This window comes from Amaranthus tricolor, chromosome 8 (assembly GCF_026212465.1).
Source record: "Amaranthus tricolor cultivar Red isolate AtriRed21 chromosome 8, ASM2621246v1, whole genome shotgun sequence".
NCBI lineage: Eukaryota > Viridiplantae > Streptophyta > Magnoliopsida > Caryophyllales > Amaranthaceae > Amaranthus > Amaranthus tricolor.
Window position 1 is genome coordinate 23,266,523 of NC_080054.1, and position 19,633 is coordinate 23,286,155.

Below are 19,633 nucleotides of genomic sequence, written 5' to 3' on the forward strand. Positions count from 1 at the left end.
TAATTAAACAAAACTTTTAAGGAATTAGTTCTTGTTTTAGTTAAAACATGTATTATTTTACATTTGTTCGTTTTGCACTTCTCTCTTGTAAATTTTTCTTTCCCTTAGCTTACCATGTACTCATAGAAATAAACCAAAATTTCCATTTTAGAACTCACTTGTTTTTTATTACTTTCTCCGTTTACTAAAGTAGTTCTCATTTGCCATTTTGGTGTTCCACTTGCGGCCTGTTTTGTATATGGTAATAAACGGTGGTAATGAGAATGAAAAACTAGTGTAACTTTTGTTGATAAATCTCTTGACTACCTTGATGGTCATGCTTGTCTAATTTCAATTATCTCATTTTCTTTATAAAACTTATTCCAATGCATTACCATTGGGAGAAGTAGTATTAGAAGGTAATGAAAATTTGTGCACAAAAAACTTTTTTGTGATCAAAATTTCATCACCATGGGAATGATATGGAACTTTTAATGAAATTTTACACTACAAATCATTTTCATTACCACCATCTAATATCACTAATCAAACCGGTCAATTGTTTTCATAAAGAATCTTTCAGTATGTATCACAACTTTTGGACAAAAATAATTTTATACATCCCCATTTTAATATATTAATAATGCTTACGTCCCTCCATGTTTTACACTAACTATATAAAAATATTTTTTTGTTAGTCATGGTCTTCATATTTCATCAACTAACTTTCTTTTAATATTTTTACTCCCTATTTTTCCTCCATTAGATTTATTATTCAATAAAATGATTTATCAACTATCTAAAAAGTTCTATTTTTTATTCTCATCAGTATTTCTATGCTACCTTACATCAAAGTCACATCCAAGTCTACATGAACAGTATTGTGGCGAATAATAATTCGGTGGCCACAGAGTAAGAATTTTGGTTAGATTCGCCTTCGGTATTACTTTGGGCAAACATTTTTCGATTTTGTTACATCATAGATTTTTGGCATTTTCTTTTAACATTCTCAAATTTCAGTGTAGATCTTAATAGAATATTTGTGCAGACGAATGCCATGAGGTTATAAAGAGAAAAGATGGTAACAAAGAAATAAAAAGATAGAATAAAAAATTTGCTAAAAAGTACAAGAAAAGGCAAAAGAACGTACATCAATCTATGAGTTCAACTTAAGATTATATCAAAACAGATGAATATCATACATACATGAATTGAACAATTCAAGTTCTTTCTTGATTTTAGTACACAGAAGACCTATTTATAGATGTCTTAGACACTCTACAAGCACACACACAAATAACAGCATAGAGGCTGAGCAGATGAACAAGATGAAAGATAGGAAATGGGAAATTTTACTAATACAAGAATACAAAGGGTATGAAGGATTGGTACATAACAAGATCATTTGCGCTATACCTAATGGAAGAGTTCCCTTCAACTTTTGATTTTCCATACGAGTGAGGCGCCCAAGTTTCAAAGCATCAAAGTATATGCATACATGCAGGATCAGTTTTCTTTAATCTTTACCCTTAACCGCTCCCTCTGCAACCTTGGAGCCGTCATAGACAGAGACGAAAAATGTGCTTTGATTCTTCTGCAAAAATCTGCAACACCAAAATCAACCGCCATTGAGTCAACATATAAATATGACAGAACTTAAGCTGCATCGTTTTAAGTAGATAATTGAGATTTATAATAATGCCAACTGCCTTGTAAGTGAATTGGGAATGTGATATGAAGATGCATAATCACAACAGGAAAAGTCTAGACTCATCCAAGTTCTTTGAATTTACAATCTACAAATGGAAAGATGAAGGCTATCTATCAAAAAGATGCAAAATTGTCATTTCACACATTACAGAGTGATCCACAGCCCCAACCAAAGTGAGCGAGTACAGAATAAATATTGCAGTTCATATCAGACTCAAATGAGTGGGTGAGTGTGAATATCATACAAGATATGCGCTAATTAGCCAAAAGCACAGAAGCATATCACATGCAAGATTGCATATAACAAGAGTGGCAGAAATACACTACAGGTTTGCTGCTTGCCTTTCATTCACTCGGTCCTTCAAATGCCAATAAAGGCTAGACAGCTAGACCCTTCGTAAAGTTAATCCTACATTGTCCATTAGTATCTCTGTACGAGTGTCTTGAAAAACCAAATCATAAACCATCATAGCTTTAGGAAAGGTGCAAGACAAGGGGAAAAAATTTCCTTAAGGCCATGCTTAGATTGGAAGTAAATATTTATACAAAAATGCCAAAGCCTAAATCCCAAAAGATTAGGTTCAGCAAAGTAAATATTAAAGTCTCGATTTCCTCCCTTCTTTCTTCTTTAATCTGTAAATGGAGGCCAAAACACCTTTAAAAAAGTATGATAACTGGGACTACACCTTAAGCAATTTGGGCGTGTTTCGTGGTGATGTGGTAGGAAGTTATGGGGTCGTGGAACGTGGCTATGTCCCAAGTTTCATGTTTCTGTGCCTAAATCAAAGATCCTCCAACAGACAAAAATGCCACATTCTAAACTGGCACACAAGTCATAGTTCCATAATGTAAAACATCCTAAAATACTTTTCATGGTTTGAAAAGGAAGTAACCACACCAAGAAAGATAAGGTAATACCTGAGAAAATCAACTAATTTTTGCTGCAAACGATTTGTTGTCTCCTCTTCCATGTTTACATAAGCTAACAGTTCAGGCAATTTAACTGCAATCAGATGAGGATCTATTAGAGCTCAGAAGCACTAAAAACAACACAACTATAATCTGTTTGAGAAAGTAAATTCTTGATGAACTGCTACAATCACAATGGAAATTAGTACACACAAAATAGTTAATCATCAGCTGAATCCTAGCGCACCCAATGTCTCCATAATGACAACCACAATCCCAAAGCCTTAATCCCATCCAAGAGGGGGTTGACTAGAAGAACAGAAATGACTCTTGTGGTTAATTACAAAGGTTTTATGGGCTGTCTCTATAGTTGAGAAAATTGTCCCAATCTCTTCCCTAGTTTCTAACATTACCAACGAAATCAATTTCATTTTCCTAAGATGAACTCTGACAGCTGAGCATAACCACATGGTTGAAGGCAATGATAATAATCAAATTTATGCAAATCTGATGTAAAAAAGAAGGTATAACCACATCCCTGAAGAACTCAACAGGCAACAATTTCTGAACGGCTTTTTATGATTAAACAAAGAACAAGAAATTAAATATTTACGCAAGACCTAATGTAATTTATTTTGATGGGGCCAACGAATAGTAGTTCTTTGATTTCAGATTATAATGAACTACCATAAAATGACTCATCAAATCATGTGTACTTATTTATGTAAAGTTGCATATGATGTTTGCTACCAAGGGTCAATCACAAACAATCTCTTTAATTTGTTAGTGTTAATTAACAAGGGTAAGGTAGCTTACATCAGACCCCAAAAAAACTCACCCTAGGTGGGAACCACTTAATAACATTGGGGTAATGGAATGTTGAATGTTGTACACAAGACCCATATGGGTCGTTCCTAGCAAGTTCATATCAAGTAAAATACTATGAGTCATTTCGATCTACTTAGGATGGTTCAAGTGAAATGCAGGTTCAAATATTCATTTATTGCCAATCTCAAATCAAGACAGGTTGGGTCCTTAGCTTCATCTTCATGTGAAAGGTGCAAGTTCTAGAGCAATTCAAGGTTTTGGATCAGGTAATTGAGTAAAACTAATTTTGTTAGGTCCAAATCTTACACGAATTCCAAGAGCAATGCATTGATGAATTAGCATACCAAAAAGACGCAACAGATGTTCTGCACCGTATACAGTTGATGGGGACATGTTATTAGTCACAGCCTCGTGATATTGCGGTTTTTCCTTTTTGTATAAGAGCATCAATGGCAATGCTTTGTCAAAATAACCGCGTAATCCATGCAATATTTCTGCAATAGAATCAGTCATCCTGCCAAAAAAGAACACAAAGTTTGTGAATGCAGCAACTACACTGATGAAGCACTTCAGAAATAACAAGTGTTGAAAAACCTAGCAGAAAGCATTACAAATATGTCATTTACATTTCTAGTACTGCACATACTAAGACCAAGATCATCATGAAGTGCAGAAGTTAGTATACACAATCAATTTGCATATAGCATTCATGTATCTGCCCTTTTCTTGTAGCTGACTCGCACAAAATTTTCAAAGACCATATAAAGACATTATACCTTTCAAATCCTTAAGAACCTTGGTTTAAACACTAAATACAAAAAATGTCTTTGGCAAAATAATATAAGTCTCTGTTCTCTGCTATCTCGCATAATTGACTTAAATTGTGTCAAGACTCAATGAATACCTGTTTATTTCCAAGTTCTCATTCAATCACACTGGATTAAGGCCAAGGATCAGCTATACATAATGATCCACCAGTATTTTCTTTCAAGTTCCAACTACAAAACGCAGCTCACAACACTGGCTATTTCTCATAGATGTTGACATAGAATTTATTGGAAACTATTCCCTCACTCGTGCTACCTAGAAACTTCTAAGAAGATCATCCATCTTATTACTTCTCCCAAACAAAGTTCCTTAAAATCTTCATTTTTATTCTAGCTCCCACGTCAAATCCTTGATACTCTGATATGGATATGAGACACAACACTTAGTCTAGGAACAACATTTTGGAATTTTCCAGATAATAAATGTCTGATACAATAACTTGAGTGCACGTGAAAAAGCTCCTAGAAAAGCAAGCATATCCACAGAATAGTTAAGCATATATGATTCTGCGAAATAACAAGAAAAACATGTACTAGTTGGTAGAGTAAACCCCATCAAATCTTTTAAGTTGTATGGCAATCTTTTTCAATCCTCTTTTTCCTTACTTCCCCATGCACAATTATGCCTTCCGACGCGACATATTTACCACATACAGCTTAATGTTTTTGAAGAAAAAAAGGAGTCACAAACTGGTATCAAATGCAAATTAGGCAAAAAATCACCTGCATCCCAGATTCCCAATAATGTCACATAAACACGATGCTCAACATCATTTAACAACTAAGCATGCTTGTCATACAAAAATTCATGTATCATGTCTATTTTGTCTGGTAATTCAGATTTGGAATATAAACACACAACAGACAACATTTTAGCTCCATTTGGTCATTGGTTCATAGTTAATAAAAGTAAGGAAATTTGCAAAGAAACACCTTATAAAACCAGTTTTTTGTTAAAAAACACCTTTTAAAATTTTTTTTTGTAAAAAAACACCTTTTAAGAGACTTTTTATTAAAAACAACACCTTAAATCAGTTTCCGGTTACTTTTGTCAACTTTCCGGCGTTGACTATGCCATTTGTCAACTTTAAGGCGTTGACTTTTGAGCTCAAATGGCATAGTCAACGCCGGAAAGTTGATAAAAGTCACCGGAAACTGATTTAAGGTGTTTTTTTAATAAAAAATCTCTTAAAAGGTGTTTTTTTACAAAAAAAAAATTTTAAAGGTGTTTTTTTACAAAAAACTGGTTTTATAAAATGTTTCTTTGCAAATTTTTCTAAAAGTAATATCAACAAATATTACCAACTATTTTTATAAACTTACTTAATGAACAAAAGATAAAAGCTGCAAAGCCACTTTTAAGAGTTTTGTTTTGGAGGAATCAACCAAATGACTTGTTTCAATCCTCTATACACCGCACACCCCGAGAGTGTAATAAGCTCGATTATAGAAGAGTTGCGATAGGTTACTGACAATCAACAATACCTCCGTTTCAAAAGGCGCAAGGGGCACTGAGACGCAAAAAGATCCTAGAATCTACGCGCAAGAGGCAAGGCCAAAGCATGAGTTTTCCGCGGGCGAGGTGCACCTTTTGGCTCAAAAAAGCTTATAAAACTAATTTTAGAACATGAGGAAGAGGAGTGAAGATTTTCCAATCACGATTAGTCTGCATCAAGGATCTTTTTCATGTTTGTTGCGATCCTAGATGAGATAACAAGACTTATCCAACGAGAAGTTGTATGGGGCATTCGTTGATGACATTGTATTGGTGGAAGAAACTAAAGATGAGGTCAATGCTAAGCTAGAAATATAGATGTAGGTGTTAGGATCAAATGGAATGGATCTAAGTCTAAGAATATGAGGAATGTTGTTTAACATAGAGGATCATTGAAATTGATTTGTCCTAGTTGTACAATAACGTCGAATAAAGTCTAATCTTTGTCAGCGTAGGCTTCTCTTTGTTTTGTTTCATACACCGTTGGGAATGAGATTAAGGCTTAGGCCTTGTTGTTGCTTCCATTAACGAAATAAGTTCATTCAATGCTTCATACCCCCTCTCCTTAGCTTTACGCAATCAATAAATCTCATAGTTAGTTAGATGGTGTGATTATAGTGTTCGACAGCAACCTCAATCAATACAAATGATAGTTCCACTATGAGGACACTTTGTCCTTTCCTTGAGCAATCTTTTTGATGTTGATACACATCATTAGTCGTACGTAGCACAAATGATCATACAAGGAGAAATAAAATGACATAGAAAGTTAGACACCTTAACAACTTACGTGCCATCCCTTCTTGTTCTGTATTCAAGATACTTCTTCAACACTTCATCCACATTTGGGGAGCGCGGCAGTTTGACAAGCTGCAATGAAGAATTTTAAGAAAAATTAATGTTTGCAAATTATTTGTCAAACAATGATCAAATTAAATCACCAAGGTTTCCCCAATAGGTTCAAATTAGGTTCCATGACTACAACCGATAAATCTCACAACTATGAACACTATCTCCGGCATCTAGTTAGACATAACCAAAAGCTTGAAAAATAAGCTGCAGTAGTACTATGCATAGAAAAAAGTAAGAAAACTGACACATTGGTACATGCAGCCATTGGCATACAGAAAAATTCAACAGGAGCAAATGATACAGAAAAAACAGATGTAACTAGATCATAACACATAACGAGCAAATATGTGCTAAAAGGACTGCAAAAGCACCATGGTGCAAAAATGCGGTCGCGATCGCGGATCACAGGAACAGAAAAAATTTGGTTATCGCGGAACGAGTCGCGATTATTATGCTAAATGATAAATATTTTTATTTGCTTTTGAACTAATTTTTTAAATAAGTAAATTTTAAATGTTATATTTTATATCACTTTGTAATTGATTAATTAAATAAATTTCAATTATTAAAAATTTACAACCATTAAATAAATTTAATTTTTTTTGAAAGGATTTAAATGAATTTATAAACACCATACTTAAATAATAATTAAAAAAAATACAATTAATACATACAACAAAAAAAACTTTAATAACAATTAACTCATAAAGAATATGACATTGGTTCCTTTACACACCCCACCTTTTCAGTAAACAACTCTTTATCTTCTTTACACACTTGATTATCGCTCCCCAAAGGCAGCCCCACTAATCTTACTTTTAATTTCCAATGTCTTCATCTCTCTACTCTCTATTTTCTGATTTTCAACCCTTATTTCTTTCATTTTTTTTTCTCTGAATTTCTATTCCATGATTCCATCATTCATCTCTATCTCACTTATTTCTAAACTGCAAAATCTTAAGTGAAAAATGTAGTATGCAGTGCTTGCGGGATTCAAGCTTTGAGGTTGGCCTACAATGGTGATTGGCGTGGGATTCAAGCTTGGAGGTTGACCTTCAATGACAGACTCAGAGTAGCAGACTCACTTGTATTTCGTGAAGAAAAACGAATATCGCCCGTTTTTCTGCGAAATCCCGTTCCAACTCGACTGAATCGGACGAAACCCGAGTTAACTCGGCATTTTTTCGCAGCCCGTTAAAAATCGCGTTATTGCGGAACGGTGTCTTCGAAAACCATTCCAACTCAGCCGAGTCGTGTTAGAACAGCCGTTATTTGATTCCATGAAAAGCACTTAGAAGATTATTGAATTCTTGAATTGAACAGACATATTTTGTGGATTTACTAGAGACTAGGTCAATGAAAAAACAATATATAGTTTATAGAATAAACTGACTTATCTTTATGATGAAGAATCCTATTTGTAGAATCTCCAACCCACAAATGCTCTCACCATGGCATCAGACATCACAATATAATGTGAATCGGCCCTTGAAATTTGTTCTCTAAACCTAGAGCCCACTCATGATATCGGAATCCCACTTGGACAGATCACATGGCAAAAGGAAATTCCACAAAACCCTTCACACACACACACACCCCCCCCCCCCCCCCCCCCCAAAAAAAAAAAAAGAAAAATGCTCTTATTTAGTATGAATTCGGAATAGTCTCACGTCATCTGCAAGCACTACTCAAGATATAGATCTAATCATCTAACATCAAGAAAGAATTAACATTATAAGACATATATAATTATTTCCTTTCCTTTGATATCACAATCATCATGTTGCAAGAAGAAATGAGAAATTCAATGCTTACATAGAATTTGCATTAGAACAGAAGTATGCAGCCTCACCTTAAAAGTGATAAAGTGGCTATTTCCAGTTCACCAATTAAGTCAATTGAAACAGATATACTGGTTTTTCTTATATAAGAAAGAGGATAACAACTAAGTCTCCCATGGTCAGTGATAAAAGAATTTACAGTGATACAGTAACCAGTCGGTTCAGTTATCCCATCATCTCATATTTAAGTCAAAACATTTTTCACCAAACTATGCCCTTCCTTAATAAAACACAGACAAAGACTAATTCATGCAGGCTCAATCACACCACCAAGATAGGGGAACATGACCAAAAAGAAACTGCAAAAAACAAAATATCAAACAAGGCTACTGGAAACACAGTGGTGATTGAGCGATTGGGGACCCAAAAAATTGAAACCAGAAAATTTTCCTTTTTCCGTATAATCAATAATCAATATCCCAATCCATGGCCAATTACTTTAGATATCCTAAAATAGAAGGAGTACAATAAATGAGTGGAAGGATTAATAATTTTGTGTCCTCATACCTTGTCCTTCTGTGTAACGAACTCCCAATCATCAATCAGTTGCTTCTTCAATGTCGATGGCATCTGGATCTTCACAAGTTTATCAGCAGAAATGCTTTCTTTCTAAAAAATAAGAAAGTAAACAATAACCATTAACTGCAAATACTTCAGAGCATAAAAAACCTAGGATGTAGCCACGTTCCACGAGCTCCAGAACATCTGTCCCAAATCGCCACGAAACACAACCTAAAACCTCTTAAGGCGTCATCCTGGTTCAGCCTACACTTTTTTAAAATATTTGGGCCTCCATTTACAGATTAAAGAAAGGGGAATAAAGAGATAAAACCTAGAAAACTATTAAAAAAAAAAAATAAAATAAAAACCCACTTAAAACCAATTTTTACAGGCAAAAAATTCAATTTCATTATCTTTTGCTATTATATATATTTTTTATACATAATGTATCTTGTACCCAATTATTCCCTAGTTAATCTAGGTTGTGTTCCTCTTTCCTTGCTCTCGTTAACGTTATCATCCCCCAAAACAAATCAAATGTTAATCCGGGTGACAACGTTTGATATGGAAATCAGGCAACAGCTTCCATTCAAACATCTACACAAATTAGCTCACATGTATACCAAAGTGATCCTTGGAAAAAGAAAATAAGCCTGATATGTGAAAAATGATATTAAATTTATAAAAACACTTGCAAGTAAGGCAACATAAATCTAATTGACACAGTATTTTGAAAAAGAAAGAAAGGATTTATTTCAAGGAAAAAAAACTACATACATAGAAAAGAAGGAAAGAAAAGATCCCAAAGTTCCCTTCATGAATAGTAAGAAAATCTGTTGTTTTGAAGCAGGCTTGCAAGAGAGTGTTCAAAGGTAAAACGAATAGTAAATGCATTTGAGTTTTCAATTCCACAACAAAAAAAATTAGAACGAATTAAAAAGCACAAAAAATATAACTTGATACATCAAGCGAGGATACATATGTCCCAAGTCACATAATCTTAATAGGGTAACTTAAAGCAAACAATTTAGCAGTTGTTTCCCTCTAATAAACAAGAACTGAAGAAAGCCCCATAATATTGTATAGATTAGAACTGATGAACAAATTTCTCATTCCGTGAGAAATATTATTTAAGCAAGTCTTGTACGAGACTGTCTTACCATGAGACAAACTCATACAATCAGCCCATATCTCTAATTAATCACTTTAAGATTGTAAGTGATCATTTTAAGTTATAAATGATTTTTTTAAGCTATAAAAAGTGATCACTTTAAAAATGTATGTGATCACTTTAAGATTGTAAGTGATCACTGTAAGGTTATAAATGATCCCTTTGAGACTAAAAAGTGATCATATTAAAATTATAAGTGATCACTTTAAGGTTATAATTAGACACTTTAAAATTATAACTGATCAATTTAAGACTGTAAGTGTACATTGGGTCAACTCAATAGAGATGATCTCACCGTGAGACTGTCTCATTTGAGAATTTGTGATATTATTTAAAAGCACCTTGTCATTTCCTCTCATCAAAAAATAATATGCTATGTACAACACCCAAAAACCTTAAAATGAAATTTGAAAAGGAAGAGAAAGAGTACCAAATCCTGCTGGGAAGGAGATTGGACAAGTCTTTTTAGATAAATACATGAGAAGGGAAGAGGGATGAAGATTCAAACCTAGAGTACACCCCTAAAGAAAGCAGAAATAGTGTGCATTTTTGCTTACTACTTAAAAGCTACATGAAGTAAAGAGCACAGGTACTTTGGGGGATGCAGCCAAGTAATTGGAACAGTTGGAATGATTCATATAGAGATTAGAACGCTTGCTGAAAGAACATACTAATATTAATCACAATTTTAAGAACTTAGATTAATAGTTGAATAGAAACAAACCTCATCAACCTTCCGCTTTTTCCCTTTTCCCACTGCATGAAAATGCAATTTAAAAATTATTAATCTGAGCAAAAAGAATTCACATTATGACTATCAAGAGTCAAAACGTCATGTATAAAAATGCCAATATAAGAAAGAATAAGGTGATCATATTACTACTACAAGCAACTATTAATACAAAAGTAAATAAACAAAAAGCATTAAAAAAGTAGAAACAAAGTTAAAAGGAAAAAGGAAATTTCTTTATACTACCAGCAAAGGTTTTCATATTCCTCTCTCAACTCATGGATCATGAGTCATGGCTCCTTTCACTCGATGTATAATAGCCTTAAAATTTACAATTTCTATTTGACCTAGTGTATGTCTGGATGAAAGTGGTAACTGGTAATAAAACAAAAAAAAGTGTCATTTGTCGAGTCTCACTTCATCCATTAGTCAATAGCAAGAAACTTCAACTAATCTGTTGTAGATCTAAATCTGCCATAGAAAGCAAGGGCTGAAAAAAAAATATAAACAATTTGGGGGATTTCTGTTCCTTAAATTTTCTTCTTTGTTTATATTTTATATCTGAAAATGGGTTTTATCTACTCGAATTGCAAACTGCTGTTTAAATATCTGACATGCTATTCAGTGTACCAGAATCACATTGACAGTCCAATCATATTGACTAATTGTTCTCTATTCCAAAACCAAAAACAACCTTTCTGGATGATCTTATAAGCTGGTGATTCCCTTGTCTTCCAATATCAAGTGTAATAAGGATAAGTGATGAAGACACATACAGCCCAACAGAGTGCAAAAGATCTCCCACATTACTGTATCAAGACCATATTGTAAATGTTTTTGACTTTAATACAGCCAAAATATGGGACTAGACAACCATGAAACCATCCACATTGACCACGAAAGTCGATTTGCAACCGCGACCAAAGCTGCGACCCGAACCACATTTTTCACTATGCCCCCAATTATGCCAGCTCTTTATGTTTATATTGTTAAGTTGTTAACTAGCTCACCAACCTTATCCATATATAGACCGTCTAGTAAAGGAAATTGAATGATTGGTTCACCTAGTAGGGACAAAACTATATTACGATTTTTGTATACCAAAGGCCAAAAATAAGACCAAGATGTTTTGTACTCTTATCATTCAATCTGGCCGCTATCTGACATACGTTCTAGCAACTGGCGATAAACAAAAAATGACCAAGCAATTGTCTAGGGAAGGAGATATATCATGAAGCCCTTCATACCCTTCAAGAAAGCATCTCCATCACAAGAGAAAAAAGGATACAAAAGTACAGGAAACTAATCATCAGAAGTAGAACAATAACACTTTCAAATAATTATTTATAGGAAGGTACATGCATTACCATTATTCTTCACATCCTCTTTATCCGTTTTTGCATCTGCAAACATCAAATAAATAAATAACCAGAGAAAAATTAAGCTTGTTTGGACAAAGAACACAAAACTCAGATAAGCACATTACGAGTCAGTCCCAAAATTTCATTACCCCAACCCAATGTCATTTAGTGGATCCTATCTAGTAGGGGTGTGCATAAAAACCCAATCCGGATTATCCGGTATCTGATTTCCAAAACCGGATAATTTACCTGCTTTTTGCAGACTGGATCTGGATCACATATTTTTGGAAACCGGGTATCCGGTATCCGGTTTTATTTATTTTTTCTTTTCTTTACTTTTTTTCTTAAATAAAATGATGATAGTATCTCCCAAGATAACCTTGAGTTGAATCTTAATATAATTGTTCTCTCTCGGATTTTTTTTTTTATGATTGTCCTTACTTAAACCAATGAGCAATAATGTTATTCTAATTTTTTTTTTTTAATTTGTCTTTTATGACTAATTAAGCTATATATTTTTAGAGAGTTAGTATTTGAATTTTATATAAAAAGATTTTCCAAAATAAAAATAGAGATAAAAAAATGCATGGTTGAATGAAAAAAAGAAAAAAATAATAAAAAAAAACATTCTAATAAAACCGAGCACCTGGTTTAATCCGGGTCAGAACCGGATCGCATTTTTAGGTATCCGAAAAACTAGATATCCGGATTTCTGGATCCAGGTCGACCCGGTATCCGGTTTTGAACACCCCTACTATCTAGGCATGTATAAAGGGGTGGGACGTATGCAATCTTATCACATAAAAAATATATGCACGTGATTTAATGATCTATTTCACTATGGTCCATTATAGCTACGATCAAAGAAACTGTGATTGGCATCATTTTCAGCATTGTACCACCAGAAAGATTAAATCCAGCAGATAGTAAAATTCTCATTGAAACAACATAGTTGGTCGGTCTCTAAAATGATGGTGGAATCAATATCCTTATCATTAGCATGCCATGCAAGTAGACAACAAAACTCCTTGATTTGTAAGTAAGCTAAAACTTTTCAAGTACTAGAAGCAACTAAGAAAAAGATGGTTACTCAAATATTGATGAATTAGCCATCAGTACTACACTGACAAGACTGGAAAAAAAAATGGTCCTCAAAACCTCTAAAGCCAAGTAATTTCTAACATCAAAATTCTAATTATTATTTCGTCAAATGAACCATCGGCAATTTGTAAAGCCATGCATTAAATAATGTACTATTGCAAAAGCAAAATAACAAAGTGGCTAACCAGTGGATGTTTTTGGCTTTGTCAGCGTAGAACGTCCCGACTTATGATGCTTGTCTGCACCTTGCTTCTTCTCCAGAGCTCGCTGCTTTTGGATATTTTCATCTGTATATTTCATCAAACGATCTGTGCCAACCCATTCATCCCAACTGTAGGAAAGAAGAGCAAGTTATGTGAAATTTCCTTACAACTCCCTCATATGAATTAGAAAAGTATCATACAATACTCTAAAAAACTAACACAATTAATTTAGCAATCTTGAAGACTATCAAATTAAGGAAAGTGAAACAAATGAAAGGCAATTTCTAGATTTAAAATTAGAAAAAATTGACATTAATAATCCAAACTTTCACCCCTCCACTGTGAACAATCCCACCTTTGGATTAATTTATAATAATCTAACTACATTGGCCTACAACATACCATATTACCAATAATAGGTAAAAATAGGGTATGATGCCAGCAAATTAAGACAAAGGTTGAATTATTCACAGCGAACTAATGGCAAATGTTGGATTATTAGAAAATAATTTAAAGGTGGGGCAAAAGGTTGAATCATTAATGTCAATTTTTCCTTAAAATTAGACCACAATCTTACGAAAAGTATCGTGTTTAACTATAAATTGTGATCCAAGTCCCAAGAATCACTGGCACAGCCAAATGTCCCATTCCTAAGAGTCTCAACTCTAAAGCAAAAATAATTGACATTCTCATGAGATAAGTAAAGTATGAAGTCAATGTTATTGACTTCAAAAACAATAATGCAAATCCATGATACAAAGAAACAAGCAAGGAAAAGGAAATAAAATACATCATAACCTTTGGATTTACAGGCTTGAATGAAGGTACTTACTTTTTGTTCCAACCCTGCAAAAATGAAAAGAAAGATAATTTCAGTAATTCTAACATGAGTATGACTAAACAACAGGTAGCATCAAAATTAACCACACAAATATAATAAAAATGCATCTATATTTCCAAAGCAATGTAAACATGCTAAGGAAAGAGTTGTTTATGCAAACTCAATATAGGAAAACAAACAAAGGGCAGTAAGAGACCAATACTTAGTACTTACAAGATAATGAACAAAATAACGCCATTCTTTTTTACGAATCTCGGCTTTTTGAATCTGAAATATCAAAAGATGCATTAGATTAGCATATTTACAACAAACAAATATACACAAACCTGCAAATACCATAAAAGACCATTCACAATTACTCTGGATTCCACCCTTTTGTGATCAAATGAAAGGAGTAGAAGTTGATAGGCTTTTGTTAGTAATTATTAGTAATTATTAGGGTCTAGCGTCTAGGAGATTATTATTGTAATTATCCGATTAGGGTAGAGCTACGTTATTCATTCACAACAACACACATAAATACGTGAACTTGTGCGCTTGAAAATACATACTACTAAGAGAATGATTACATAAACCTAAATACTATATGTTGTTCGTGTTTTATTGATCGTGTGAGAGAGCAAGAGAAATTGGTGAGGAAAGATGAGTTATTACTTGCGTTTGAATTAAAGAGGATGGTACTCCTTCTACAATTACTTATTACTTATTGTACGTGCCCAAAACCTGGTACAAGTTCCAACGTCCTGCACTGGGGTTAATCAGACCCAGGATATCCGTAAGCAATTCTATAACTCCCCTAGGAAAGGAAGACTATTGTTGCCTTCCTTATATGAATGAAGAATAACGATGGATTCCTTACAGGTCCCAGTTCCTTGAGAAAGATACTGTGACCTTATTAAAGATCAGGCCACCTTGATTTGAAGGCCTTGGAATAGCCGAACCCCATGAGTGGCCTATTAGAACCAGGCAGGATGGGGTAAGACGACAACAGGAGTGTTTGCACCCTGGGGAATGTCTTAAGGCCATTGATGACGTGTAAAGAGACAGTTGTAATCACATGATGACAGTTACCATGCGCGTATAAGGCGAGGCATCACAACCTACCTCGTACTATATTAGCTGAATTTAACACAAGAACCAAAAGGGACAACTGGTAAAAGCGACTCCACCAATCAATGAATCCCACATGATTACTGCTCATAATTCCAATGGTCCCCACCACCTTTCTATGATCCCAAGGAAGATTCCAAAAGTTATTATTATCTGATTTTGATAATTAGAGTTTGGGAACAATTTCCAAAGACCTACACTATATATACACAGTCCCATACACCGCCATAAGGTACATAAACTTTTATCCAAATATTCATACTCCCAAGTAAGGATCTCACATCCATAAACAAGCCCTAATACTTCTTCTATTAAAGTGAATGGCCACTATGCACTCTAAGAAAAAAGTTAGACAACCTTTATCAATCACTTACTAACTTTACCATCAGAGGAGGTCTCCCCGGAGAACCCCTCTTCGGCCCTCGTTTGTTACTTGTGCCGATTAAAGCTTGAACGGTACAATAGATAGCAACCCTAAACATTACCAACAGTCCACTATCATCAGTGGGCTTAAAAGACGTTCTTGATAACTTTATTAAGATGTTGATTGTTCAGTCCTTGACCAGAACACTTATTAAATCATAAATTATAATAAAGAGATTCACCACTCCATTAAGTGCATGTGCATCTTGGTATTAGAGGTGCATATAAAAAACCTTTGAAGCTTTTTTGTAAGAAAAATTGAATTTGAAGATTGCAAAAACAATGGCGTTCAAGTACATTTTGGAAACCTTCATGCAATTTGAAGCTTCAATTTTGGCAGCAACTTTGCTGGTTATTTTCTCATAATATTTATCATTAATAATTGTATTAATTGGAATTTCCCGAAAGAAAAAATGTTGAGAGGATTTTTTTGCATTTATTTGTGCATCAAGTAAATGATTCTAGCCAAAAAGTACTCTAGAGATCTTAGAGTTTAATATGCAGTTAATAAAGATTTTTTTATTTTATAGGATAGTGAAACTTATGAGGATTGATTTATTCCAACACAAGTTTTTCATATTTTAAAAATCAAGTGATACAATACCTAGAATAATGTATACAATGCTCATTTTCAAGTTATAAAGCGGTAAGGAAGATTCATGATACTCCTTTTAAATCTTTCTAACTTTAGAAAGATTATTTGAATTAGAGATAAATGAGCATTGTAACTGATTCCAATCTTTTGAGATTAAGGCTCTGGCATTGTTATTACTGTTGTAGTTGTTGTTTCTTGTTTTATTTCATATTCTTAATGGATATTTTATGTCCCTCCCCTCTCCTCTCCCCTCCCTTCCCTTCCCTCCTACTCACTCCTCTACCTTTTCAACCTATATTGATATTCAAACAAAGTGAATGTATTGCTTTTGTTCTCGTTTATTAATTTTGTAGAAAAGCAAGAGAGATTAAATAACCCAAAGTTTTTGAGAGTATTCAAGGTGCTTTTTTGCATTATATGTGAGGAAAGATGAATTATACTCGCATTCGAATTTTACTCAAAGAGAGAAAAAAATTACTTAACCCTTAACGTAGAGATTCATTGTTTATTATTAGTGCATCTAGAATTAAATGTTTTTTTAGGTTTTAAACATTTTGACCACATGTGAACTATCCAAACATGTGAGAAAGCAAAGATTTGTAAACCGAGATTCACATTTGCAATTACAACTCATTCCACATTCCCGAAAAATATTGCTTCACAATTGCAATTTGGTTGTTGAATAATTCAAGACTTCTACTTGTTCATAACAGCATAACATGATCTATAGGTGCAAGTGTGAGTTTTAAGTCCATAACTAGATCTACAAAAAAACCAAAAAAATCATTCCATAATTTTGTGGAACAGTTAACAGCATCAATGCATAGTATATAACTTACTTCATTGAATTCAAAAGTATTTACTGAAGAGTATGTGACTTGAGTTTTAGTCTCTTTTGGTCATGGCTAATTTTATGGCAATGGCAGTAGACGCTTTGGACCCAAAGGTTAACTGTAACAAAGTTTAGCGAGACTTTGGGCATACTTTGATTGGTTGATAAAGAATTCCATGACTTGGCAAACAAATACAAGTGTGTTGATTGGTTTTGGACAATCCTTGACAAACAAGGAGTAATTTTAAATAGGACGGGTGTAGGAACTAGGAAGGTGTTTGGATTGAAGAGTGACAATTAAAACCACATGGAAGCAAGCAAACGCCTCAAGTACAAATGTACAAGTTGCACCACACCTGCTCGCCCATACGGCTCGTTTGAGCAGGCTGTCCAGAAGCAAGTCAGGTACTTTTTGGTGTGCTGCTCAATTCATGCGTTTATTCCTACTACATTCCTATGTTATTAGACACAGCCAAACCAAGTGTTTGAGCCCCCATATACTCCTCTTACCGTACATAATTCTCTACTCCCACATTATAACTACACACTACTATCAATTTTAGATGCTTTTTCCAGTAATTTATATGTCAAATTGGAACAATACACTAATCCTATTTTATTATTTCCTTATCACATCATATCTTGATAAATATACCTAAAATTTCAAAGGTCGGAAGAATCAAGTGGGGTCAAATGACCCTATATCCTACTATATGCCTCCACCCCTAATTACAATCTTTATTGGGCACTTTTAGGCTACCGCTTCCGTGTTGTTAGCCCTCTCTAACATTTACAAATACCAAAACATACTTCATTGATAAAATTTGACCACAATAGCTACAATGAACTAAAATCCGATGTTTTCACCTGTTCGACACCATTTGAAAATTTTGAGTCCCAACAAACTTAGATTCAATTAAATTTTCCTCTAACTCAAAAGAACTAACAGATCAATGTCAACATGGACTTTTTTCTCCTAAATATTCATAGCTTCTTGATAGCCAAAAACCTCAAAATAATACTAATCAATATGCAATGTCACTCAAAACCTAAACAGTAATACTTTCACTACATTCCAATTCCTCCAAATTACCCAGTATCCTGAATCAAACACCACAAAAATATTAAAAACATCCATTCTACAACACCAATTTACAAACTAATCATACTCAAAACACAAAATTCAGAGAACCAAAGTGAAAACAATAAAATCAGTAAAGCAGATGACCAAATTAAGAAGAGAGCAAGATGTACCTTAGCTTCATAAATGCGAGAAACGTGATAAGCGAGAACTTTCTCGCCTTCAGAATAAAGACTGGATTTAGAATCTGGAAGTCCGCCATTAGAGGAGTCGCTTCCGCCTGCGTTGTCGGAATCGTTCTTTCCCCCGGTGTTCGAACTTCCCATGTTTTTTTTTTCTCCCCTTTATTTTCCCTCCCTTTCCTCTGCTCACGCTCACTCGTTTTAGGCTCACGCAGCCAAAAGAGTCTGTTCCGCGCCTTGAGTTTTAAATTGCGTGTATTTTTATCCGTAGGGTTGTTTGTATTGGGCATATCAGTTTAAGTGATTGTTTAATAACATTAAATTGATATTTTTATTTAAATAGGAGTAGTTATTTAAGGAAAATTTGAAAAAAATAAGATAAATAAATAACTTATTTCCCAAAATAAACTCTGTGAAAACTTATTTCCCAAAATAAGCGTCCGTACATCTAAACCAGTGGTTTGGATAAGTCGCTGTTAGTAATGGGGTTTATATTTTTTCCAGTCCTTCTTCCTCATTTCAGTTCGCGCATTACTTTAATTTTTACGATTTCTTCTTCTTCATTCCTCCATTAAAATCACATTTAATCCTTCAACTAAAGTCATCAAATTTGAAGTTTGTACCACTAATTAGTTCTGTAATCTTCCTACATTGACCTAAGGTATTTTTTGTGTTTTTTTTCATATTTTCGAAAAATTAGGGTTTATTTTTCAATTTTGGTTTTACTGAATTTTAATCAACTTTCACATTAATGTAGGTTCAAAAGCTTGCAATTAACTAATTTTTGTTGATCTACAGCTTATTGAGGTACGTTTTTATTTTAAATTTTGTTATTTGGTGCTGATTTCAAAATATATGTCATATTTAGTGGTCATTTACACTTAAACTCTACGAAAATGTCGAATGTAGTTGTTATTTACCTTGATCTTCATAATTAAAAGTTTGTTCGAGAATTTGTTGTTGAATTTAAAATGTATAGTGGTCATATATTTATGAACATGATGGTGATGTTGATTTTGTATGAACATGATTCTTAGTTATTGTTGAATTGCAGCAGAGAT

General features: G+C 33.8%; 1 protein-coding gene across 2 annotated transcripts; it reads right to left on the reverse strand.

The window, feature by feature from the left end:
* Nucleotides 1–1,105: 1,105 nt before the first annotated feature.
* LOC130820818 (protein MRG1) lies at nt 1,106–18,816 on the reverse strand. Of its 2 annotated transcripts, none has more exons than XR_009045265.1 (11): nt 18,564–18,816; nt 14,563–14,616; nt 14,341–14,354; nt 13,491–13,636; nt 12,211–12,246; nt 10,838–10,869; nt 8,949–9,050; nt 6,539–6,618; nt 3,733–3,940; nt 2,608–2,692; nt 1,106–1,583 (listed from the first exon to the last, which is right to left on the reverse strand). XR_009045265.1 is itself a non-coding variant. In XM_057686337.1 (11 exons), exons 1-11 carry the CDS (start codon nt 18,714–18,716, stop codon nt 1,496–1,498), a joined length of 960 nt encoding a protein of 319 aa, XP_057542320.1. In that variant the 5' UTR covers nt 18,717–18,814; the 3' UTR covers nt 1,111–1,495. The 2 variants fall into 2 exon arrangements, 1 of the variants encoding a protein (XP_057542320.1); XM_057686337.1 differs by having other exon boundaries at nt 1,111–1,583; nt 3,771–3,940; nt 18,564–18,814.
* Between the last annotated feature and the right edge of the window lie 817 nt (nt 18,817–19,633).

What these genes read in the sequence shown, in the direction of transcription:
- LOC130820818 (XM_057686337.1), bottom strand. Translation starts at nt 18,716, where the DNA reads ATGGGAAGTTCGAACACCGGGGGAAAGAACGATTCCGACAACGCAGGC. An exon ending in AAAGCCAAAAACATCCACTG is followed by an intron (nt 12,247 to 13,490) that starts GTTAGCCACTTT and finishes TGATGTTTGCAG; the next exon opens with ATGCAAAAACGGATAAAGAG. An exon ending in AAAAGCGGAAGGTTGATGAG is followed by an intron (nt 9,051 to 10,837) that starts GTTTGTTTCTAT and finishes CTTATTTTTTAG; the next exon opens with AAAGAAAGCATTTCTGCTGA.